General features: G+C 39.0%; 1 protein-coding gene across 1 annotated transcript in view; it reads right to left on the bottom strand.

Annotated features, from left to right (window-relative positions):
• CACHD1 (cache domain containing 1) overlaps nt 1-22,612 on the bottom strand; it is a 200,317-nt gene that overhangs the window by 91,157 nt on the left and 86,548 nt on the right. The window contains exon 3 of the mRNA XM_072820615.1: nt 5,123-5,271. Within this exon, the coding sequence (XP_072676716.1) occupies nt 5,123-5,271 (149 nt within the window). The remainder of the gene's footprint in view (nt 1-5,122; nt 5,272-22,612) is intronic.

The following is a 22,612-nucleotide window of genomic DNA, read 5'->3' as shown; positions in this document are numbered from 1 at the left end:
GACAAAGTACCTAATCTCCATGCAGGGCCTTGTACAAAATAATGAACTTGTAGGACTCTCGAGTAGGAAAGAGTTGAATGGTCTGAGAAGTATCAAAATCATTTGAAAAATCAATTTTCTGCTGCTCTGCAGGTTCTATCGTTGTCATCATAGTATAAATCTTCAGAATCTATAATGGGACTATTTATTTATTTATTTATTTATTTATTTATTTATTTATTTATTAATGGGACATTTTAAAGCCCTTCTCTCTTCAGAACTGGGCATTTTATTGAAATATGCATTATCAACCTTTGTGAGAAAAAAATAAATGAATTATAAATCAGTAAAAATGAAATTCTAGGCTTGAAACAGCAACTGAGTATTAGCCATTGGTAAAATTAGTTGTAAAAATATTGTCCTAGGACTAACTCATCTTTGATGCCGTTAGAGAAGCAGCAAGGTCTATAGGCCATAGACAGGCACTTAAAATGTTAGTAACAAACAGCTTGAGCGCGAGTAGGCCAGTGCTAGGTGTAAAACATGTTTACCGAGCTCAGATGTTTAAGAATGGATAAGATCCAGATCTAAGAGTGGAGGTACCCTATCTCAAGTTAATTGCTTGTATTTCATATAATGGCAGTATTAATACGGATTTCCATGTGGCTAGATACATGCCATGGGCATCAAGAGTCTGCCTTAGAAAACTGTAAAATCTCACAATTCGGAAGGATTTTAGCAATGATCTTGAGCCCATTTTTCATTAACTTTAATCATTACCTTCTATTACCTTTAAGATTTTAATCACATTCACTTAATATTTTCATTTAGGTTAACTCAATTTTTAAGCACATATATTTTAAAAAGAAATTTTGTTATTGCCCTAAGAGAAAAAAAAAGTATATCTCCTGACATAGAGGATAACATCCACAGGTATCAAATAAAGAAGCTACAATCTAAAAACAGCTCCCTACAGTGACCCTGTAAGGTATGTACTATCCTTATTTCTCAGCTCACTGATGAGGACATTGAGGCTCAGAATGAAGTGACTCTCCAGGGTCAACTTATGAGTGAAAGAGGTAAAATTCAGAACCAAATCTGCCTACCAATAACAAAATTGTTCTTAGTTATGTCCTCAAATTGCTTCCCAAGCCTGGGAGTTCTTCCTTTCTGCACTTAACTCCAACATGAACTCAGAGATTCAAAAGGTAGACGTTTTTGGAGGGATTGGAATATACACTAAAAATGTGTTCAGTAAGATACCAAAACAGAAAGCGTTGAGAAAAGCATTGTATAAAGGACTGTAACAAAGGCAGCGAAGGATTCTCATCCTGGCTCACCCCCAAAACTATTAGCTCTTTCCATTTTTGAATTTTCATAAAAAAGGTGAGATAGAGTCTCATAATTCTATAAAGTGTTTGTGTTCAGCCAATTGCTACAAAAACATCAGCTACAAAATTCCTAAACAGGTGTCCCTGGTCAGTGAGCTCATCACGAGCCAGGAAGACTCTAAGAGAAGGGTAGTTACACCTTGCCGCTCCCTGTTGCCAACAGTTTTTATCAGTTATCTCTTTAATATGCCACCAGAGGAAACTTGTTTTTTACTCATCTGTAAATCTTCTGATTACCCAGCTTCATCGTCAGAACTGCCCTGGTTTTATGAGCTTCACTCTAAATGGAGGTTGGTTCTGTCAACAATGCCTAGTGAGGAGATAAGATTGCATTGCATCTCTACAGTGTCTCTATGCAACATTCAGTACCAACCACCTACTAACCTGCTTACTCAGCATGTATCCTACTAGGAGGACAACTGAAGTCTCTTGGATAATAAACTGAATTCTCATTTCTAAATGAGAAATTCTGGGAGGGAAGACACTACACTTTATGTTATACTATATTCACCAAAAGGTAGACCATTCAATTTTGCCAAATACCTGCATGGCCTGCATCTCTGACCTCAATCCTTATCTCAGTATATTCAAAATGGAAATCGAGGTCTTACCCCAAAAAACACTTTGATGTGAGTCCTCTCAAACTTTTAGAGTGTGTGTGCACACGTGCGTGTGTAGGTATGTATGGCCATTTTCACAAGTCAGCAAATACTCTTCTTTTATAGTCTGGCTGTATCTTATCATCTCATGTTTATGGATGTGATACAATCTCCTTGACTAATTCCCTATTATTAGAAATTTAAGGTAATGACAACATTTTCTATTCTAAATGGCACTGCCATGACTTTCTTTACAAGCTTCTCTTTATAAACGTGTCTTATTATTTTATTGTGATATTCCCCCAAATGATCAGATCAAATAACATATATGCTTCTAAAGTTCACAGAATCTTTTGTGATGCCAACCACCTGGTACATTTCTCTGCTTTGAAGAACTATAGTACCTCTGTGTCATATTTTGCACTATTATGTTCAGTATTTGCCTTCCATCCTCAAAGTTTGAATTTGTTGAGAGTAGATGTCCCCTTAACTCATTTTTTTTTTTTTTTAAGATTTATTTATTCATGAGACACACACAGAGAGAGAGGCAGAGACACAGGCAGGGAGAGAAGCAGGCTCCATGCAGGGAGCCCAATGCGGGACTCGATCCCGGGTCTCCAGGATCACACCCTGGGCGGAAGGTGGCGCGAAACTGCTGAGCCCCTGGGGCTGCCCTACTCAATTCAGATTTTGACAAGAAGTAATTAAATACAATCTAGATGCTGGGGTAAAAATGGATGAGGTGTAATCCCTGCCCAGAACAGCAGGGGAGGCAGAGTCACCACCAACAACCCCTGATACATTAAGTTCTACACCAAAATAGAGAAGTTTTAAACTTCTTGTGGGAACAGAGATGAGGGAGCACTGAATCCCTCCGGGGATAAAGGGAAAGAAGGGGGAGGGTGGGTATTAGGAAGCTATGGAAGAGAGGCAAATTGTTGAGTTATTTCTTGAAACATTAATAGAAATTCACAAGGTGGATCAGTAATGGGATGAAGACATACAGGATAGATTTTCAAGTACAGGCAATTCAAGATTGTTGTTTCAACTAGAGCAACAGTTCCACTTATGAATTTATGGAAACCTATCTTCTACGGCAGGGGTTTTCACCCTCTGCGCTACTGACATTGTGAACCAGTAACCATTGGGGGGGGGGGGGGTCTGTCCTGTGCACCCCAGGATGTGGCATGGCATCCCTAACCTCTCCTCACTAGATGCCAGTAACAACTCTTCCTACCTCCCAATTAGGACAGTTGAAAGTATTTCCAGACATTGCCAAATGTCCAAGGGAACGGGGATAAGGTGGAAATCACCCCCTGTTGAGAACCACTGTTTTAAGCATACTTCTAGCTCTAAGGATTTCTCCTAATGTGGGATCCCTGGGTGGCGCAGCGGTTTGGCGCCTGCCTTTGGCCCAGGGCGTGATCCTGGAGACCCGGGATCGAATCCCACGTCGGGCTCCTGGTGCATGGAGCCTGCTTCTCCCTCTGCCTGTGTCTCTGCCTCTCTCTCTCTGTGTGACTATCATAAATAAATAAATAAAATCTTTAAAAAAAAAAAAAGGATTTCTCCTAATGTATCTATCTACACACACACACACACACACACACACAAGCTCTTCTCCTTGTTCTGAAAACAGTTTTTTCTTTGGTTCAAAACCCAACTAGGCCTTCATTCTCTTTTTAGGTAAGAGAGAAATTGTCAAAAATGTTAAGTTACTGATGCCCCAACTACAAAAAAAAAAAAAAGACATCTTCTTTGATTACATCTAGTAAAAAATGAGATGGTCACTATGATAGGGAGGTGTGTGTATATGTATATACACACACTTGTATGTTTGTATACATACACTCTTATATGTATATACATATACACACATATACATTAGGGTTAATATTTTTTCAGAAAATTACAAAGTATTTTTCACATGTGATCTCACTAAATGCTCACAACACCCTGTGAACTATTTATTATTGTTCCCACTCTAGAGATGAAGACAGAGTGGCTAAATCATCAAATATTCAAGACCACGTGAGTATCAGGGAGGATGCCTATCCAGATAGGCTCATTCTACACTGTATCCATTTTTCGCATTTAGTTAGTTAACAACTAGGAGGAGCTTCTTTAGGCTGCTGATAGAGTAAACCAGGAAGAAAGGCTCATCGTAGTGTCACACAGAGAATAAAAGACCTTAAGGATGCCCTGCTATTTACACAGCCCACCAAGAAACTATAGTAAGTTAAAAAAAAAAAAAAAATGCTTCTGGGAGCAAAACATTTAACCACTAAACACTATGTTGCATCCATCCTGTGCAAGGCTTTAAGAGCACTTACCGTGCAAAAAGAGGAGTAATACATACTAATTATGAGAACATTGACACTCAGTTTTTAAAAGTACGTTAACAGCTTTTAGTTACTCAAAATAGTCCTAGAAAATTGGTATAGTAAAGTGTATTATCCACCGATAGAAAAATGCACAAAAATAAGGTCACTGAGCCTGTTTCAAGACTAAGTAAAAATTAAGTTCTTAAAAAAAAAAAATAAGTTCTTTGTACCTTGAGGGAAGTATTCTTTCCACTACCAACAATTTCCAGCATCACATGACCCTACACCCTCCAGATATACATATCACTAGGCTAATAAATAAAAAAAAGCCTTAACTATGCAGATACTGATGCTGTTGCAGTATTATCTGAAGCCGTATTTCCCAGTAGTGTAGTTGCTATCTTTAAAACTACCAAGCATGAAGTGGGAATTTTTACTACTCTCTCCAAAGACAAAATGCGCTCCCTTAAATTAGGCAAACTGCCAGAATCAGTGAGACTATTTTATTCATGACCCACTAGTTGAAACATGACAAAATGTTCACAATTTTCTTAGCTTAACTTAACTTTGCACTCAACTAATATCTGATACTTTCGAACCTGGATGCTGACCTTGACAAAAGTGAGTGGGGAGGGCCTAGGAATTTCCTAGATATAGAATGTTGAGTTCCACTTCTTGAAAAATTACTTGTCTATGTAAAGACAAAGGGCTTATTTAAGATAGAAGTACCATACACTTTGCAATAAACAAGCAAAGGCATCTGAATATGAATGGAAAGCAACTCAGTTCCTAGTTTAAACAACGAGAAAAAATATTTTTCAAGCCTTACTCCATCATGGAAGGTGGGATAGTACAGCAGTCTTGAATCGCAGTTAGAGGAGAGGTTAGGTGAGCCGTATAGGAAGCTTCTACAACTTGCTTGTTCCGGTTGACCACATCCAAATAACGGTTGAACTTCTCTCGGATTTTTTTGGCTAGCTGGGAGACAAACAGTAAGCAAAATAAATCAAAAGTCCACCACAATAACCCATCGTGTTTTTTTCTAACAGCTCATTAATCTGTATCACAGGCTGCATGTATTAAAAACCTCAGGTGAAACACACAACATACACCCAAAGCTCATTCTACTGTGTGAGTTGAGATAAAAACTGCAAAATGCCCAGGATAGTCAGACAACAATAAAACGGTATCTGCGGTCTCTTAATAGCTAATGATGCATTAAGAACTTCTCACATGTATGAATAATACTGATCCATAAAATGCCTTGCCAGATAAAGAAAAACAGAGTCTATTGATATTATTGTCAGCAGGATGGCAACAGGGCTTACAAAGCAACAATAGTCATTGTAAGAAAACAACTCACTATTTATGGTTCTGGATTCACATAGATTTTCAAGGGAAAAATACACGAAGAAGGGAAATGAGATCCAGAATCTTCTGCTACACAACTCCAGGCAGGGGGCACCATCACAGACCTCCACGTGAATGGCAAATCCCTGGCCTTGTACAATATAGACATCCACATAAAGCAAAATATGTAGTTAAAAATATACTCATGTTTGGTCTGTTACACCTTTAAGATGGACAAATGTCTTTCTTAACTGCTGCAAACAGAACACTTCATCATAATTTACTTTCATGTGGGAATAACAAAAGCAAATTGATAAGCACACTGCTTTTTCCTCCATTGTTGCCATCAAATATCACAGCTTAATTACAGATCTCCAAGGAAAACAGTGTTGTTTTTCTTTCCCTTAAACAAAATGTTACCCAAATGAAATGACTGATAGAATTATAGCTAATTGGTTTTGTAGAGCTATTCATTATCAGTACACTAGAGGAGAACTAATCATCTCCTCTGGGTCATGCAACTCACACGATCCAATAGCTCACAGGCTGAGAACATGAAGCCAAAGTGGGTTATCTTCATTTGTTATTTTCAAGACAACTCCAAAATCTGATTTTGTTTGTTCCCATTGATGTTTGGGAGTTTTCAGAGTTTCACTTAAATAACTGAGGTTCTCAGCCTTCCTAAACAACACACAAACCATGAAGTTTAGAAAAATTTCTGGACATAGCAAGAGTATCAGAGTAACATTTAATTTGATAAAATGTTGTCCAAATTTGTTTTAGCATTTTCAGAGGAGGAACTGTGTGCCCTTCAAATTAACAAATCCACCTGCAATTCCAATCCCTGAACTAGAATTTATTATTTTTTAAAAATCATAGTGTTTTTCTCACTGAGGTCTTTGCAATAAAATGTATAGACACAGTTTCCCATCTTAATTTAGACCGCTGATGATTTTGTAACCACTGGCCCTCCCCCTATCGCCACAGACATTTGTCAAAGTTTGGAGACAATTCTGGTTATTTAAAATTTGGTAAAAAGTACAACTGACATCTGATAGGTGGAGGCCAGGATGGTAAATAAAAATGTGCTCGGGAAATAGGCTGTATTTTTTAAACAGAAGTTTGCACTTATGTAACAATCCCTTTTTCCTGGATTCTTACATTCAATGGATAGTTGAGGATGAGAGTAACAGGTCCAGCTTAAAAACCTAAAGTATATTGTCATAGTGCCCTGCATTCCCTCTGTTGCATAACACACATTATGTTTTAATGCTGTTATCTATTTAATGTCTGTTACCCCCCTAGACTGGATGCTCTGTAAGGGCAGGTACTCCATATGTTGTTGTTCATTCCTAGATCTTCAGCACCTGCCTGGCACTGCAGGCAGATAATATTTAATGAATTAATAAAATGGGGGGGGAAACACCTCACCCCAGAGACTCTTGGTCTAAGGATCTTTTGGTCTAAGGATCAACATCCTCTTTAAAAATGTGGAATACTTATTTAAACACAACAACATGTATTCTAGAAAGTCCATCAAGAAGAGCAAGTTCTATCTTTTCTCCTTAGGTTTTAGTATATGTGCTGCCGAAGCGAGCACTCTCCTTAGGTTTTGAAGTAATAAATATCATTAGTTTTCTACCTGTAATATCAAGAGTATAGCCCTTCCTTGCTCTTGGGAACAAATGTTCTGTAACAGTATAAAGATAAAATATAAAAAATAAAAAATAAAAAATAAAGATAAAATATGCTTGAAATAACTGAAATTCTAAGTAATAGCTTTACAAACTCACTTCAAAATGAAAATGGAATTTGCAACCATTTGTCTCTCTCTCTCTCACATGAATAAACACACAAAAACATCTGAGAAATACCCAGTGTTTCTTTTATACATTTGGAGAATTCTAACTTAAAGTCAGAATCTAGTTAATCATGATATTCTAATTTTGCTCACTGTCCATTTCTGTATGAGCTAAGAATGATTCTTACATTTTTAAATGTCTTATTTTAAAAGGTATTTTTGTGGTTCTAATAACTACAGGAAAGTCAAATTTCATTGTTTATAAAGTTTTACTGAAACAGTCATTGGTTTACCTAATTGTTGATGGTTGCTTTCATTCTGCAGTGATAGTGTTAAGTAGTTGCAAGAGACTATATGGCTTATTTTGCTATAGGTAGAAGTAAGAAGCCCTAACATGTCCCAAAATAGAGCCATAATCGAGTAGTTTTATAAAAATTTGCTGCAATTTTTTTTTTTAACACTCCCTCCATCCTGACAAATGGGGTCTGTGTTCCCTCTCCACCCATTCCTTCAATCTGAGAAGGGTTATGATGGCTTCTACCAGTCAACTACAGAGAAACTGACACTATGTAACTTCTGAGGCTAGGTCATAAAGGGCCATGCAGTTTTCACAGGTCTCTCTTGGAATGCTCTCAGCTACCACACTGAATGAAGTCCAAGACACATGGAGAAGCCACAGCTAAATGCTTGGTTGGCAACTCCAGCTGCTCAAGTCTTCGAGTCATCTCAACCCAGATTCTTAGTAGGCATCACGAAGGCTCCAGATAAGTCTCCCCTGAAGAAGTCCCAGACATCCTGGAATGGAAATAAGCCATCCTTGCTAAGCCTGGCCTGAGCTCCTGACCCGTAGAATACGCAAGCACGAAGAAATTATTGTTTATGCCACTGAGTTTGGGGTATTTTCTTTATGCATCAATAAGTAACTCGAACAACCAAGATAGGATGAATTCCAACCCTAGATAAACATATTGAAGCTGCGTTATTCAAAGCTGCTCAGATCTAGGTACTACCATCTACATCATCAGAATTTATCAAAACTGTAGCCTGTGGATCGGAAACCTGTTGTGAAGACATCTCAAGGTTCTTCACAAAATTATAATAGTTATTATATAGTGGTGCTTATCGCATGCTACACATTTAAAAATATGATAAATCACACAATCTGACGAAACTCCCATCAATATAATTAGCCAAGGCAGAGCCAGGGCATAAAGCCCCCCGTTACTGAGCTGAGAGTTGAACTAAGGGGTTCCCTGAAGGGGGAGAGGGAGGACAGGAGTTGAGCCAGGCCAGAAGTAGCAGGCCGGAGCAAGCTGGCCACATCTGCCTTCAGCCTCCTAGTTAGGACAGGTCTCGAGCTGCGATGTTCATCACTGGAGGCAGCGACCTGCATACAGAACCCAGACACACATGACAATTAACAGAAGGTCTCAAATGCCAGATCCTTCCACTCTGGATTCACACCTCTCAGTCGGAAACTCCTGTCTTTCATGTAATGATATCTCATCTTGTCTTATTAAAAGAATATATAATAGCCAACATTTGTTGAATTTTAACTACGTGCAAGGCACTGTTCTAAGCACTTCACAAACATATTAATTTAATCTTTCAAAGAACCCTGTAAGGTACACATTTCCATTCCTCCCCCATCCCTCCACCCCCACCCCCGCACACCCCCCATCCCCTCTGCCCCCCACCAAAACAGACACTAAATAAAGGTTTGGCAACTTGCTCAAAGTTACAAAGATAGTAAGTGGTAGAGCTGACACCCAAACCCAGTAGTATTCTATAACTTCAGAGCCTCAGCTTCAACCTCTATGCAATATTGTTTCTCCCTGTAAGAAACACAGCCCAACAATTCCCTCCTCCCATTTCTTTTCAAACCCATCTTAACAAATGCTGTGAAATTCTTGGCAGAGTACCATAAGCCACACACAGTCTCATTACTTTATAATAATTAGACTTCTAAAAATACATTTAGAATTCTACATAATTCCTATGAAAATCAAGGTTTTGAGGAGTTTTAGAATTGAATTCTATCACGGATTTAAAAAAAGAAAAAAAAAAAAAAGGAGGGAGGGGATAGGGCCAAATTTGAAATAATGTATTCTCCAAAAACAATACTCTTGCTGGACTACTGTGGTGTAAGTTACACCAAACTAACTTAAATTGTTCCAATTACTCCAGGGTGTTTAACTTTGCTCATAACCTGGAAAGAGAACAGCATGGATGCACTATTCCTTTAAGTGACTTTCATTAATTTAATGTTCTCCTCTGGATTTTCATTCAATTAATTCATCTGCCATCATAGGGTAATAAGATGCAATTGTAATTCCCATTTTACAAGTGAAGAAACAGGCATGTGGAGGTTAAGAGTCCCTTGATTCCCATGTGGTCCTCTGGCCTCCCTTGACCCCACTGCCTGAGATGACCTCCCCGTGCCCTTCTGACAAGGAATGTGATAGTGATTCACTATGGAAACCTCAACTCCTGCTCCACTGCAGGGTATTTCTCTCTCTCTAAAAGCAATCTCTTTCAGCATGCCAAGCAAATCCAGGTTGCTCGGCGGGCATAACAGAATCTATTAGAGTAAAGATAGCCCACAGAGAGATTAAATTCTGAATGTATCCGCTAAACTGAAGAGGACTGGCTACCAACACAGAACCTTCCAAGAGGCCAGACAGATTCTGGGTCTGTATCCTGCCATGATCCCTGCAGACAGGAGAAAACAAAGGACGTTCTTAACAAAAGCTACAGGTGGACCCACAATCCTCCTCAGTGTAATTAAAAACATTTTTCTTTCCACAGCTCAGCTTTCATCTTTTATCCTTCTTTATCCTCTCCCCTTCATCCCCTAAGGGGTTCCTGAATGCTGATGAGACGACGGGACTAAAACCATCTTGTCATCTTTTGGGTCAATTCTTTGGCTAGCCAACATCCAGCCATGGGTCAAATGATCAGTAGGTAGCACGCCGGTCCCCATGGGAACGGATTCTAATTTGTCATCATCTCCAGTGACAACGTTTCATCACAACATCAATGAATTTCTTTCTTGCTGAATTTCACTTCCCTTAATTTTCCCATAGACATTTCTGCCATTTGCATACTTCCCCAGAGCCCCCTTTTTTAAAGCTCTCTCTACCTTAGCTTTATAGTTCTAAAGACTGGGGTGGGGCAGACACACAAAAAGGTAAAAGAAAACAAAAATGTAAAGGCAGAGTACACACTTTATTTATGTCTCTTTCCTAAAACTCCGGAAGGAGTTTTGAATGTTAAGGAAAGCTGCATTTAAAATGCATAACAATGAAGCTGACAGGCACCGACAGGAAAGGTACCCTAGGGGACTGAAGATTCATAGCAAAATTCCTATTGAGTGTAGAAGAGTTTAACATTTGACATTCAAAAACCTTTGTGCTGTGATAAGAATTTAATAGCTGATCCCCTTTCCCTCCAATCCCAGTCTTATTACTCAAGAATTATTATTTCCCCCAGCAGTTTCAAGATTTGGTTATTTAAATGTGACACAAATAATTTTAAGTATATGCAAGCACAAATGCTTACCATCTCTGAACATCACATCACTGCATTCCAAAGTTCAAGTAGAACACATTCTCATGTCTCAGGTTGCACACGGTAAACAGGATATATATACAATGCAGTACCTTTGCTATCTCTTGGTAATTATTTTTAGTAATTATTAACAGTTGCAATATCCTCTAAACAGCTCTCTCAATTATCGGCTAGAAATATTGAGCAACTGACTTCACTAGTCTCAGTTTTCTCATGAGTAAAATAGGAAGACTACCCCCTTTACAGGGGCTTATTGTGCTGTTCAAACGGTGAACATATAAAGCCCAAGAGAAGTACAAGGGATTATTCTTATTGTTCTAGCCCAGTCTCCATACCAGGAAATGCATGTGATAGTGATAGGAAAGTAATGTAAGGTCTAAGTTTTCCAATAACCAAGCCCTAAGTAAGGGAGCGGGCTGCCTGAACATTGACCATTTTGTTAATTTAACTCACCCTCATCCTTCCATCCTGCATAGAAAACCTGGCACAGGGTCGGCAGGGGAAGGAGGGAGCTTTTCTATTTTCCCCTCTTAGGTTAAAAGCAAAATGGCATAAAGGGCTTAAGCTTTGGAGTCAAATAAATTTGAGTTAAATCCAGCTGTCATTTACTAGCTAAAGGAACTAGGCAAATTATTTCTGAGTCTCAACTTTATGATATTAAACTGGAAACAGTAACAGGTGTTTCATGTTGTTTGAAAACTAAAAGGGATGAAGTTTGTGAAGTATTCAAGAGAATAACATACTGTCAGTGCCAAATAAATGGTACTGATTTTTGTGTTACTAGTGCTGTTATTGTTACTATTATTGTAGTTATTATTTGGGGATTTTATGTATTGACACAGGTACTTTGAATGGAGAATCTTGAAGAACATAATTTTTGGCAATTGGACAGGTGGCAGGCTGGATGCATTAACACTGGACTAAGGACCGTGCTAGAGCTGTCAATGCCTCTTTGAAAGCACTATGTCCTAAAGGTTATGTAGTTACAGTTGCAGGTAACTCAGGATTCATCTGGGATCTTCTCTTTCTAAACTTAAGGATCTGATAAGGACTTTACTCTGGGTTTTTGTTTGTTTTTTGTTTTTGCCATTTTCAAAGCATTTTTACATGACTCATCTTAATGTGTGCCTTCCAACAACCCTGGGAACTGGGCAGAGCAGGTATTCCCTGTCCCATTCCTACACTCAGAAAATCTAGGCTCAGTAGTGGGCCCATACTCATGTTGAGTGAGTGTAGAAAGTAGAGATCATTTCTTCTAAGCCCTAGCTCCATTTTCTCTATGTGCTACAAACTCTCCAAATTGCAGGGGGAAAAAAAAAAAATCAAATCTCCCAGATCAAACTAAGTTCTACTCGTTCTTTCAGTTCCAGCCCAATTTTTGTCTCTTTGAATCCTCCTCAGACCCTTCCTTTCCAAAATCACCTTGGACTCACCATCTGCACCCCTCATAACCTACTTCATATTGTTCATTTTTCCTATTTAAGGATCCCATTTCCCCCTCCCCCACAAATCAGTAGCATAACAATTAGCATTTATGGATTGCTGGCCATGTGCTGGGCACTTTGAAAGTGCAACTATATATCAAGCCTTTTAATTTTCCCAATAGCTTTTAGTAATTGCTATATGCTCTTTTTAATAGAGGTTCTAATTTGCCCAAGGCCACGCAGCTAATAAATAATTAGAACCCATGTTCTTGAACACTATACTATGTATTTTTATTTAATGCAGTGCCTAGCAGCTAGAAAAGACTTAGAAGTGGTCACCACTGTATTCATCTGTCCTCATACAATATACCATTATTTGCAATATTGGAGAAATCTGCTTCTAGTTCTAGGAAAGGGCAGATAAACCTATGAATACTGCTCCTTTCTGGTTCAAGCCAATCAAACTCTGGACCTGTCTAATTCCCTATCTTGACCTGCCCCCTGGATAGTATCAGCTGCTCTGGCATAAGTCTTGCCTAGAAAAAGAACGCCAGTTCAGGGAAGGTATCCTGATGGCCAATAACCATCATTGTGATGTGGCTGCTCATCAACCACCAGAGTTTGGGCTTTGTGTAATCACTCAGAGAAGAGCTAGGCACAGCAGGCAAGGATACAACACAAAATAAGTGAAGACCTGTAGACAGAATAGGGTCAGTCTGACTTTCCAATGAACCAGAAGCTTCAGGGTTGTCTGACGGATGTGTGGGAATAGCACATCCAGTGGAGAAGCAGGGCAGCTGCTGACAGATGAACTGCAGGTGGACCAGGAAGATTTATGTGCAAGGCTGTCTGGGCTCCAGGGTCACATACCCTGATCCTGTGAGAGGTGGGGCCCCTGTGGCTGAGCTGGGGAGGAGTGCAATGGAAAAAACAGAAGGCAAGTGCTGACATGCCAGAGAACCAGAGGAGGCCGAGCTCTGGGAAACAGTTGAGAGCAGCAGCTTCTCTCTAAGCAAAATGCAGGTTTGCTTTAAAGGCTATAAGGGGTTTGCTTTGGGCAGCAGTTTGTGTTAGGTATTTCAGGAGAGTCATGGAAACACACACCCAAGCCTCCTGAAAGCCAAGGTTATCAACTCAAGGGCTCAACAAGCTCTTGCCCTGGTTTTCACCCCACTCTACCCCTAACAACCAGATCATAACAAAAGAAACAATGGGAAGGGCAGGCTTCAATCCACTTCTTCTCACTTCATTCTGTAATAGGAGCTCCTGAGCTGAGGTTCCTTTAAACCAAAATAAGCAAGTCCTCAGGCCTTCAAAGTTTACAGCCTGTTCCTTCATGAGGAACAAGAAGTTCAGCCTAGTCTTGACCTTAGAAAAATCAAGAGGCTGAGAATTGGGGATTGGGGGGAGAAGCAGGAACCACAGTACAGAGGCTAACCCCTACCGTTTAACTCACAACTTTCGAGAGAAGTTTGCGTAAGAAATTAATCATGGTGGAAAGGGAGCGAAATATCTTGGGTTTCTGAATTTAGTAATTTTCTGGTGACCCATGAAGAACACAATCATGGAAAAGGAAAGAAAACTCAGGCCCCTCTTACTTTGTAAAACCCATATTTAGAGTACAAATATCTGTGCATAACTTATCAACACCAGGTGTAACTTTAGAAGCATTCCAAGTAACGGGAGGCCATACCACTAGAGAAACTGGGGATAGGCTGAGAGGGCTCTGGGACCCTGCAATTTTCCCCACACCCACTGCAAATGATATCTCATCTCCAACCAATCTGGCAACTTGGGACAGGGCCTGGCACACTGCAGGGACTCAGGAAGTCTTTTCTGTATAAATGAAAGTCAAAACCCCAGCTAACCTCCAGTTACAGGCCATCTGACCAGTGTTTTAGGGTTTCTTGACAGGCCCTTTGAGAGTAGATCGATCAAACACTTGCCAGCAAGTGTCAATTAGCTCAGCAATGAAGTGGAAAGATGACACTGGCAGGGAAACAAAAATCTGCTACCACTAAACACTTCCTTACCCTTGACCTGGCAAGAACTTAGTAAATCCAATTCTTGGGAAGACAATCTTGAAACACAATGGAAAAAAGATGTTTCCATTTCCCCTTTTTGAATATTGACTTAGCTCTCCAATGGAATAGAACATGCCATTTCAGGACTTCATTAATACACAATTCTTCTAATGACCTTAGAGCTCAATACAGTAAGTAGATCTCTCCTAGTCCTCCATTATAAGAAGATAAGTCAGCACAAGACAGAGGCCAACATAAAGTGTACTCCATATTTGGAATAACAAACTCCCACAACATAAATTCCCTTTAAAACTGAGGGGGGGGGGGGGGGAATCCCTGGGTGGCGCAGCAGTTTAGCGCCTGCCTTTGGCCCGGGGCTGATCCTGGAGACACAGGATCGAGTCCCACGTCGGGCTACCGGTACATAGAGCCTGCTTCGCCCTCTGCCTATGTCTCTGCCTCTCTCTCTCTCTGTGTGTGACTATCCTAAATAAAAAATAAAAAATTAAAATTAAAAAAAAATAAAACTGAGGAGGGGGGAAATAGTGCAAGAGAAAGCATTCAATTTCTTCAACTGTTTAAGACTGGCCTGGAATATCCATAATCACCTGATTATTGAGTATGGCGTGAAAACCTCAGGAAGGAGAGCACTCTCTCTTGGTCCTACCTTCCAACAGGGAGGCCAGTTTGTAATACACTTCTCTCAATAGATAGAGAAAAGGTGCTTCTTCGCTTTAGTTTCAAGATACCCGAGTAGTGACAAAGGAGCCTCTGAGATCTCGGGGCCTTTACAATATAGACATAGAGCTTTAAGTATTGATACAGAGGTAGGAGTTTTGTTTTTGTTTTTGTTTCTTTTTTGCTGTTGTTTTAATTAGGAAACAACCACAACACTCACATAGACCACTTATATGAGGTGCAAAGCCTGGATACTAGGGGGAAATGCTATTAAGATTTGCTAGAAACAAGAAGAAGTAATGTTTCCCATGTGGATTCCAAACCAGAGGAATGAGGATATTTGCTTCAATCACAACAATTTTATTATATCGTTCTCTGAACTATTCTGTGTGTTCCCTTGCCAAACTGCATCTGATATCATTCTCTAACTCACAGTTGGATTTGGGAAGGTCTTCTCATCCCCTATCTGATGACAAGGAGGATTGCAAACAGAAGACCTGGGGCATGCCTGCTCTCTATCGCAGTCTGCGTAGGATTCATTGCTAACACCTTCCTGGTGGTGGTGGTAGTCGGGGTGCCTGACATGGTGTCAGAGGATGTGACGGCGACACTCCTCCAGGAGTTTGCAGAAGAACCAGCATGCACTTTGCAGCATATAAAAGGAAAGCATATAAAAGGACTGCTTAAGCACCAATGAGTGAAAATGCCCACCATCAGCTATTTTAGCATGATCCTGACCTGCCCAGTCTTCCAATATTAAAACAAAGTTGAAATCTTGGTAAGATTTATTTTTTATCAGTGTGTTACTTCATGGGTCCAGACTTTCAAAGGGTTTGGCTAATTCTGAAGCTCTTGATATTAGCAGCAATTAATTCCTTCACGTCCTCACCACAAGTATTTCCTACTGTGCTAAGGAATATATTAGAGATGAGGTGGTCCCTGCTCTTAGAGGAGGCTCACCAGTTTTCAAATACACTCTGAGTTGAGATTCTGTGTATGCATTCTGCCAATGTAGACGATTGGATTGTTTTTCTAGTAGGAGCAGCAGTCTTATGTGGATTTGGAGAGATCTTGGCTGTTACCTTCTCCCCAGTATTTGAGTACTATCCAACCCAGAGATACTGGAAACGTGGGTATAATGAGCTTAAATTGTTTCCACTTTTAGTGGAATGTTCATTTCTCATGATGCAGTCTTCCTGGCTTATAGAATGAAGACTTCCACTCAGTCCATTCCCTTCTAGTTAGATGCATTTTGAGTAAAAAGCCCATACTTTTCAAGTTTCTGCTTTACGAAAAGACGACATCTGCACACATACAGACTGCAGGGTTATGTGAAATGCTGGAGCAGGGAGAGATGCACAGTGGAGTGGGAGCTTATGTTTCTTTTCCTGCCCTGCTCCAAAGGCTTCATCCTTCAGTACCTGGCTACCAAATACTCTCCAGTGGTGCCTGCCTGCAACACTCCCTTCTCCCTGTCTTTGCTGATAGAGAAACAGTACCTGCACGCCTGCATTTGCTGCATCTCCAACAGTGGGAACACAATGTATAGAAATTAAGAGAATGGGGGAAAAGGATTATTCTGGGTTTTTGCCAAAACAAGGACAAAAAAAAATCTGTAACTAGAATTCATAAGCCTTAAATATTAGTGTGTGATGGTGGTGGGAGAGAAAGATTTCCATTTTCTATTGCCGGGGTAAGAGTACATATAACAAATGTAAACATGAATGTTGGGTTATAGAGACTGTAAATACGTGCACAGAATACAATGCATATCTGTAAACAATAGATACTGCATTTTTTGTGTGTGTTCAAAGAGAGTACATCATATCAAATGTGTGAGTACACAGGAGAGGCGTGTGTGAGCGAGAGAGAGAGCAGGATTATCTCCCCTTATCTCAATATGAGGCACATACATTGGCTAACGTACAGGACACATATGCTTAAAGTCAGCCAGTCTATATTTGGCATCAGAATTAAACTTTTCATGCATGCATACAACCATATTTTAATTTCCAAATATAAACAAGCATATGGAACATATGCTGCATATATATTTTTTCCTTAAAATATAAACAAGATAAATAGTTGAAATTCCAAACTGCTATTTATTAAATAGTGAGATAGGTAGCCATCTGGTTGCTTTCATTCTCCTGAGCCATCTTGCTCCCCGCCCCTCCCCCAGGCAAGCTGGCTGAGCAGTTCCTGATTATTAATCAGTAACACTGACAATAATCAGAAATACTGATTATTGGCTTGTCAGAAATACTGATTATTGTCAAAGCTTCATACTGGGAGAGAACCTAGGAGTCCTGAGAGTAGCAAAGGGTTTGCTACACTCTCCAGGGAAGCCATACTATGAAAAGCTTTACCAACCACAGTTCCACACTGGGAATGCCAGAGTCAACCAAGTTCTACTTGCGTGTAACAGAAAGGAAGCTCACTCTATTAGACTTTAATCCTAAGTACTAACTCAACAGCTGCAGTTTTTCAATTACTCCATTAGCTAAAAGTTCTTATATAAGAGGTACTCATTTACAAAACAACGCCAACAACAAAACAAGCCAAAACCCAACAGAAATTCCATAGTGACATACATTATTAGCAAGTGTCTTAGGGTTATGTTCTAACGGAATAATGATGAACTGTGGGGGGGGAAAAAAGAGTGAAAGATTTCATTTAACTTTTATATCTTGTTTATGTTCCTGCAGGATGATCCCTTAGTAATATAATGCTCTTCCTCATATTACATCCTTGTGATTTATTAGAGTTAAAAGGCTTGTCACTAACAGTCCAGAAGGCACCCCAGTCATTGTTTTACCCATGTCAACTGAGCATTTAAACTCAATCTTTTCCTCATTTAGCAGCTAATATTCATCATAGTACTTAAAATGTTTAGACATATTCCTTTCTTGCTTTGGTTGATGAGTAATACTCTCAGGAGAGAATAAACCACCTTCCTTTTTAAAAATTGAAGACCTACAGAAAACTGGCAGTGGAAAAAGTATAAAAAGCAACATCAGACCACACTGATTAAAATCTTGGCCATATCACCTAATTCAAGAATGATTTTGGGAAATTGCTTAGCAGAGTCTCAATTTTCTCAAATCTAAAATGGTAAGAGGAATTGTATTTGTATCACAGGGTTGTGGTAAAAATTCAAGGAGATAATTCACATTAAGCAGCATTTGTTAAAAGAACACAAACTGTTGTGTCAAATAAATAATCTTTCTCCAGAATAAACACCGTTTAGGTACAATCCAGTTCTTGCACCCACCCCCCATTTATTAGAACTCTAGAAAAAATTTCTAGTTTGAGCTGAAAGTACTGCCACATTAGATGGAATTGATAATCTATTCAGACCACTGTTCAGTCTCAAATACAATCAGGAAATATTTCCCAAAGAGGGTACTTCTGTCCTTTGGGGCATCACCTGCAAGAGATTAGCAAGATATACCAAATATATGAACACATGTCTCGTGTGACTTAACTATGTCCTTGGGATAAGCTCTTTGTTTCTCTTCCTACAATGTCAAGTATATAGTAAGTCCTCAACAAATGTTTGCTGAATTCATCAACTATCTACCACTTACCACAGTATGCTCAGAATCTCCCCTCCAAGAGATCATACTCTAGTTTATCCATTCATTCCCAATATCCATAAAGCACTACAACATTATTCTGACATGGTCCTTCCACTTAGGAGTTTATTTTTAGAGGACCTACAAATACCTTAAATTTTCTCTCTGCTTTAAGAACATTTATTTAATATTTTCTTACCATTTCCAACAAAGTTTAAGGAGTATCTCCTAATCATAATATTTGTGCATTTCTTTTAAACTCAAACTCAACCTTGCAGGATTATTTTTGAAAAGCAGAAGGATATAGTGTAATCAATGGTAGATCTTTTTTAAAGTGACACACTACTTTAAAAAAACTTCATACTGGGCAGCCCCAGTGGCGCAGCGGTTTAGCACCACCTGCAGCCCAGGGTTTAGCACCGCCTGCAGCCTCGGGTGTGATCCTGGAGACCTGGGATCGAGTCCCACGTCGGGCTCCCTGCATGGAGCCCACCTCTCCCTCTGCCTGTGTCTGTCTGTCTGTCTCTCTCGCTCTCTGTCTCTATGAATAAATAAGTAAAATCTTTAAAAAAAAAAAAACTTCATACTAAACTCTAATATATCAAGCAGATAAGGTGAATTGTTAGAGGAAGAAGTGGAAAGAAAAGAAAGATAGAATTTCATCCTTACATTTTACAACAGCTTCTGCAGTACCTTCCCTCATACCTTAGGAGATGAAATTTTGAAGATATGTAGTAGAACACCAAATCTAAATTCACTTGAATTCATAATCAATTTCTCTAACCACTTAAGATGACCCTGGACAAGATATTTACCTGTGCATAATTTTCTTCGTCCGTAAGCTTTATAGAGCTGGTTTTGAAGATTATGAATTCCTATAGCAAATGTTTACTGAGTACCTACCATATACTACATGTAGATATTTTTTCCGGATACTGAGAGCGCATCGAGGAATTGAATAGCTCTGCCCTCAAAGAGTTTTTGTTCTACTAGGAAATAATAATATATAAATGCATACAAAAATGCATATAAAAAATAAATGCATATACACATCCTAGGTGATAAATTATAAGGAGATAAATAAAACTGAAATGAGGATAAAAAGTAAAGAGGGGTGCAATTAATAAAATTTAGAAACAAGTGGCCAAGAAGGGCCTCACTGAGGAGAAACACTGAGGTAAGACAGAAGAATTTAAAGGGTGGGGGGAGAACTATGTGGCTACAGAAGATTTAATGACAGTACTTAATAATACATATTCAATAAATGATGACAAATATTATCATAACCAATATGATACAAAGAAAACACAAAAGTAGAAAAATTCTGTCTTTGTCACTTTAACACTTATAATGACCTCTCTGATACAGTTTTCCCGTATGGAAAATGGGATACTGATAGCTGCACTTTTTATGATGTCATTAAGAGGATAAAATGAGAAAATATACATGGATATACTAAAAAATAAAGAGTCACATAAATATTAAAACTATCACACCCTCTCTTATACTATTTTTCCAAAGTGAGAGACCACCATCTCATCTTATGGAACAAGGAATACGTTGGGCCAGGAAGAGGGTTTCTAAGATAAAAAGGAATTTCTCTTGGAAAGTCAGACTATGAACAATAAGAGCTGAAAGAGACCTAGATTAATTTCCAATCAAGGAAACCTAAACAACCTGCTCAATTTGCCAGGGCTCTGGTTTTCGAGAATAATCATCTGTTTGCTCTGAGCCTTGGTTGATCATTATAAATTCCTCATCTGGGTGGCTTCACTAGCTTTCAATCTTCCTTTTACCTTCCTACAAATTTAGTGCCTTTTGTTCACTTATTCAACTAAAATTTCATGAACACTTACAATAAACACAGAGCCAAGTGCAGATTTCAGTAAGTGGGTGAATTAAACCAGGGCTCAGCCTAAATAAATCCCCCAGGGACAGGTGGGGGAAAGGTTAGAGGCAAAGAAAGAATGGAATCCATCTACACCACCTCCAGGATTCCTCTAACTCTGGACAAGTCTGAGCCTTGAACATACTTAACTAGGTAATTATCAACAAAATGTGAGCCTTCAGGCTACTACCACACTAGGTTATACTTGGCTGGGCAATCCAAAATAAACCCAGATTCTGGAAATATGAATACCAAGGTGCAAGGGTATCTCTAGAAACTTTTTTAAAACAAATATTTGCTAAATGCCTACTTTAGTACCAGGCACAGGGAGCCAGAATCAGAACACCTGATTCTCAAGTGTTCAGACCTCCTCTTGACTTCCACACCTCCTCTTGTTTACCATTGTCCCTTTCTTCTGTGGTTCAGTGCACAGTTCAATAATGTAACCAGGTTTTCCTACAGTGAAGAGTTTCCAGTAATAGAAATACACAAGTAATACAAATGCAAAGCCAATATAAATCCCATGTCCAGTCTCCTACTTCTCGACTAGCATGGCTTCTAGTTAAAGCTCCCACTAGTCCCCCTTCAAGGGTCTTTCTGTGATCATTCTGTCCCAGAAATTCTCTAAAATTCATAGATCTTTTCTTGCAGGCGTTACCTAAGAATATTAACACATTAAGAATAGCAATCTTCTCACTCCTTCACTCTTATATGCACACTCTACCGGCATTTTTTTTTTTTTTTAATTTATGATAGTCACACAGAGAGAGAGAGAGAGGCAGAGACACAGGCAGAGGGAGAAGCAGGCTCCATGCACCGGGAGCCCGACGTGGGATTCGATCCCAGGTCTCCAGGATCGCGCCCTGGGCCAAAGGCAGGCGTCAAACCGCTGCGCCACCCAGGGATCCCTCTACCGGCATTTTGAAAGCAGAATACAAAATACTGAATACCTCTGAAAGCAGAATACAAAATACTGAAATATCTAGTCTGTGCCAGCCAGGTAACTTTTTAAGCAATCTTGCAAGATAGACTATTACCTCTATTTTATAAATAAAATGGATGCAGACACTGAAAGGTTAAGTGTCATGCCAAAAATCAAATTGATAGTAAATGACAGAACCTATGTGGAACTCTGTTTTCTGTATCAAAAGATGAGGCTCTTTAGTTCTCCATTCCAAGCAATCCCTACACAAGAAGGCTGCCCCAAAGACTGGAAGGAAGCTTCCTAACCTTTCTGGCCCGTACCCATGGTCTCAGAGGTCCCTTCCAACTCTAAAATTCTGAAACATCCCACTACATACAACTGATTATTTACATTTTGGCACATAAAGTATCCTCTCTCTAAAGACAGACTATGTCTATTCATAGTATCTTTGAAGAAAGAACTATTTTGTGTTTGTTCTGCTTCAGAGTATATTCCTTCTTCTATGAATAAAGGGATATAATTTTGTTCATGATCTAGATATTGCTTTTTAGATAGATTCTAATCCATTGTTTTGACTTGGTCCAAATTCCTCATGACTAGAGACTTGAATTTATACTTAGGTACAAGAATAATTTGGAGTATTAGCATCTGCTAAGTATCAATTTCTTTTAAGACCAATATGCTTCTCCTTTGCTGCACTCCAGTGAATTGTATTTGGTGAAATAAAACATCAAATTCTAAATCTTGCAGGTAGAACTGTCAGTATCAAATAACAATTGATAAAAATAATTAAGAAAAACGACGGACTTCTACCAAAATACATTTTAAATACTAGAGTGTTTTGAAACACAAGAAATAGACTAGCAGTTTGCATCCAATCAGCCCAATTGCCTGCTAAAACAAACAAACAAACAAACAAAAAAAAAATCAACTCTTCTCACAGGAATATAATAGAATCCAAAATTTTTCATAGTCTCTAGAGTACAGTCCAAATTTTTTGACAGAAGAAAAACCAAAGTGTGACCAATTTTCAAGAATAAAGAAACAAAAATCAAGTTCAAATATTTGCAGATGTTAGAAG

This window comes from Canis lupus, chromosome 3 (assembly GCF_048164855.1).
Source record: "Canis lupus baileyi chromosome 3, mCanLup2.hap1, whole genome shotgun sequence".
NCBI classification, from domain to species: Eukaryota; Metazoa; Chordata; class Mammalia; order Carnivora; family Canidae; genus Canis; species Canis lupus.
Note: the sequence above shows the minus strand (reverse complement) of the source record. Positions and strands in the feature narration are given on the sequence as shown.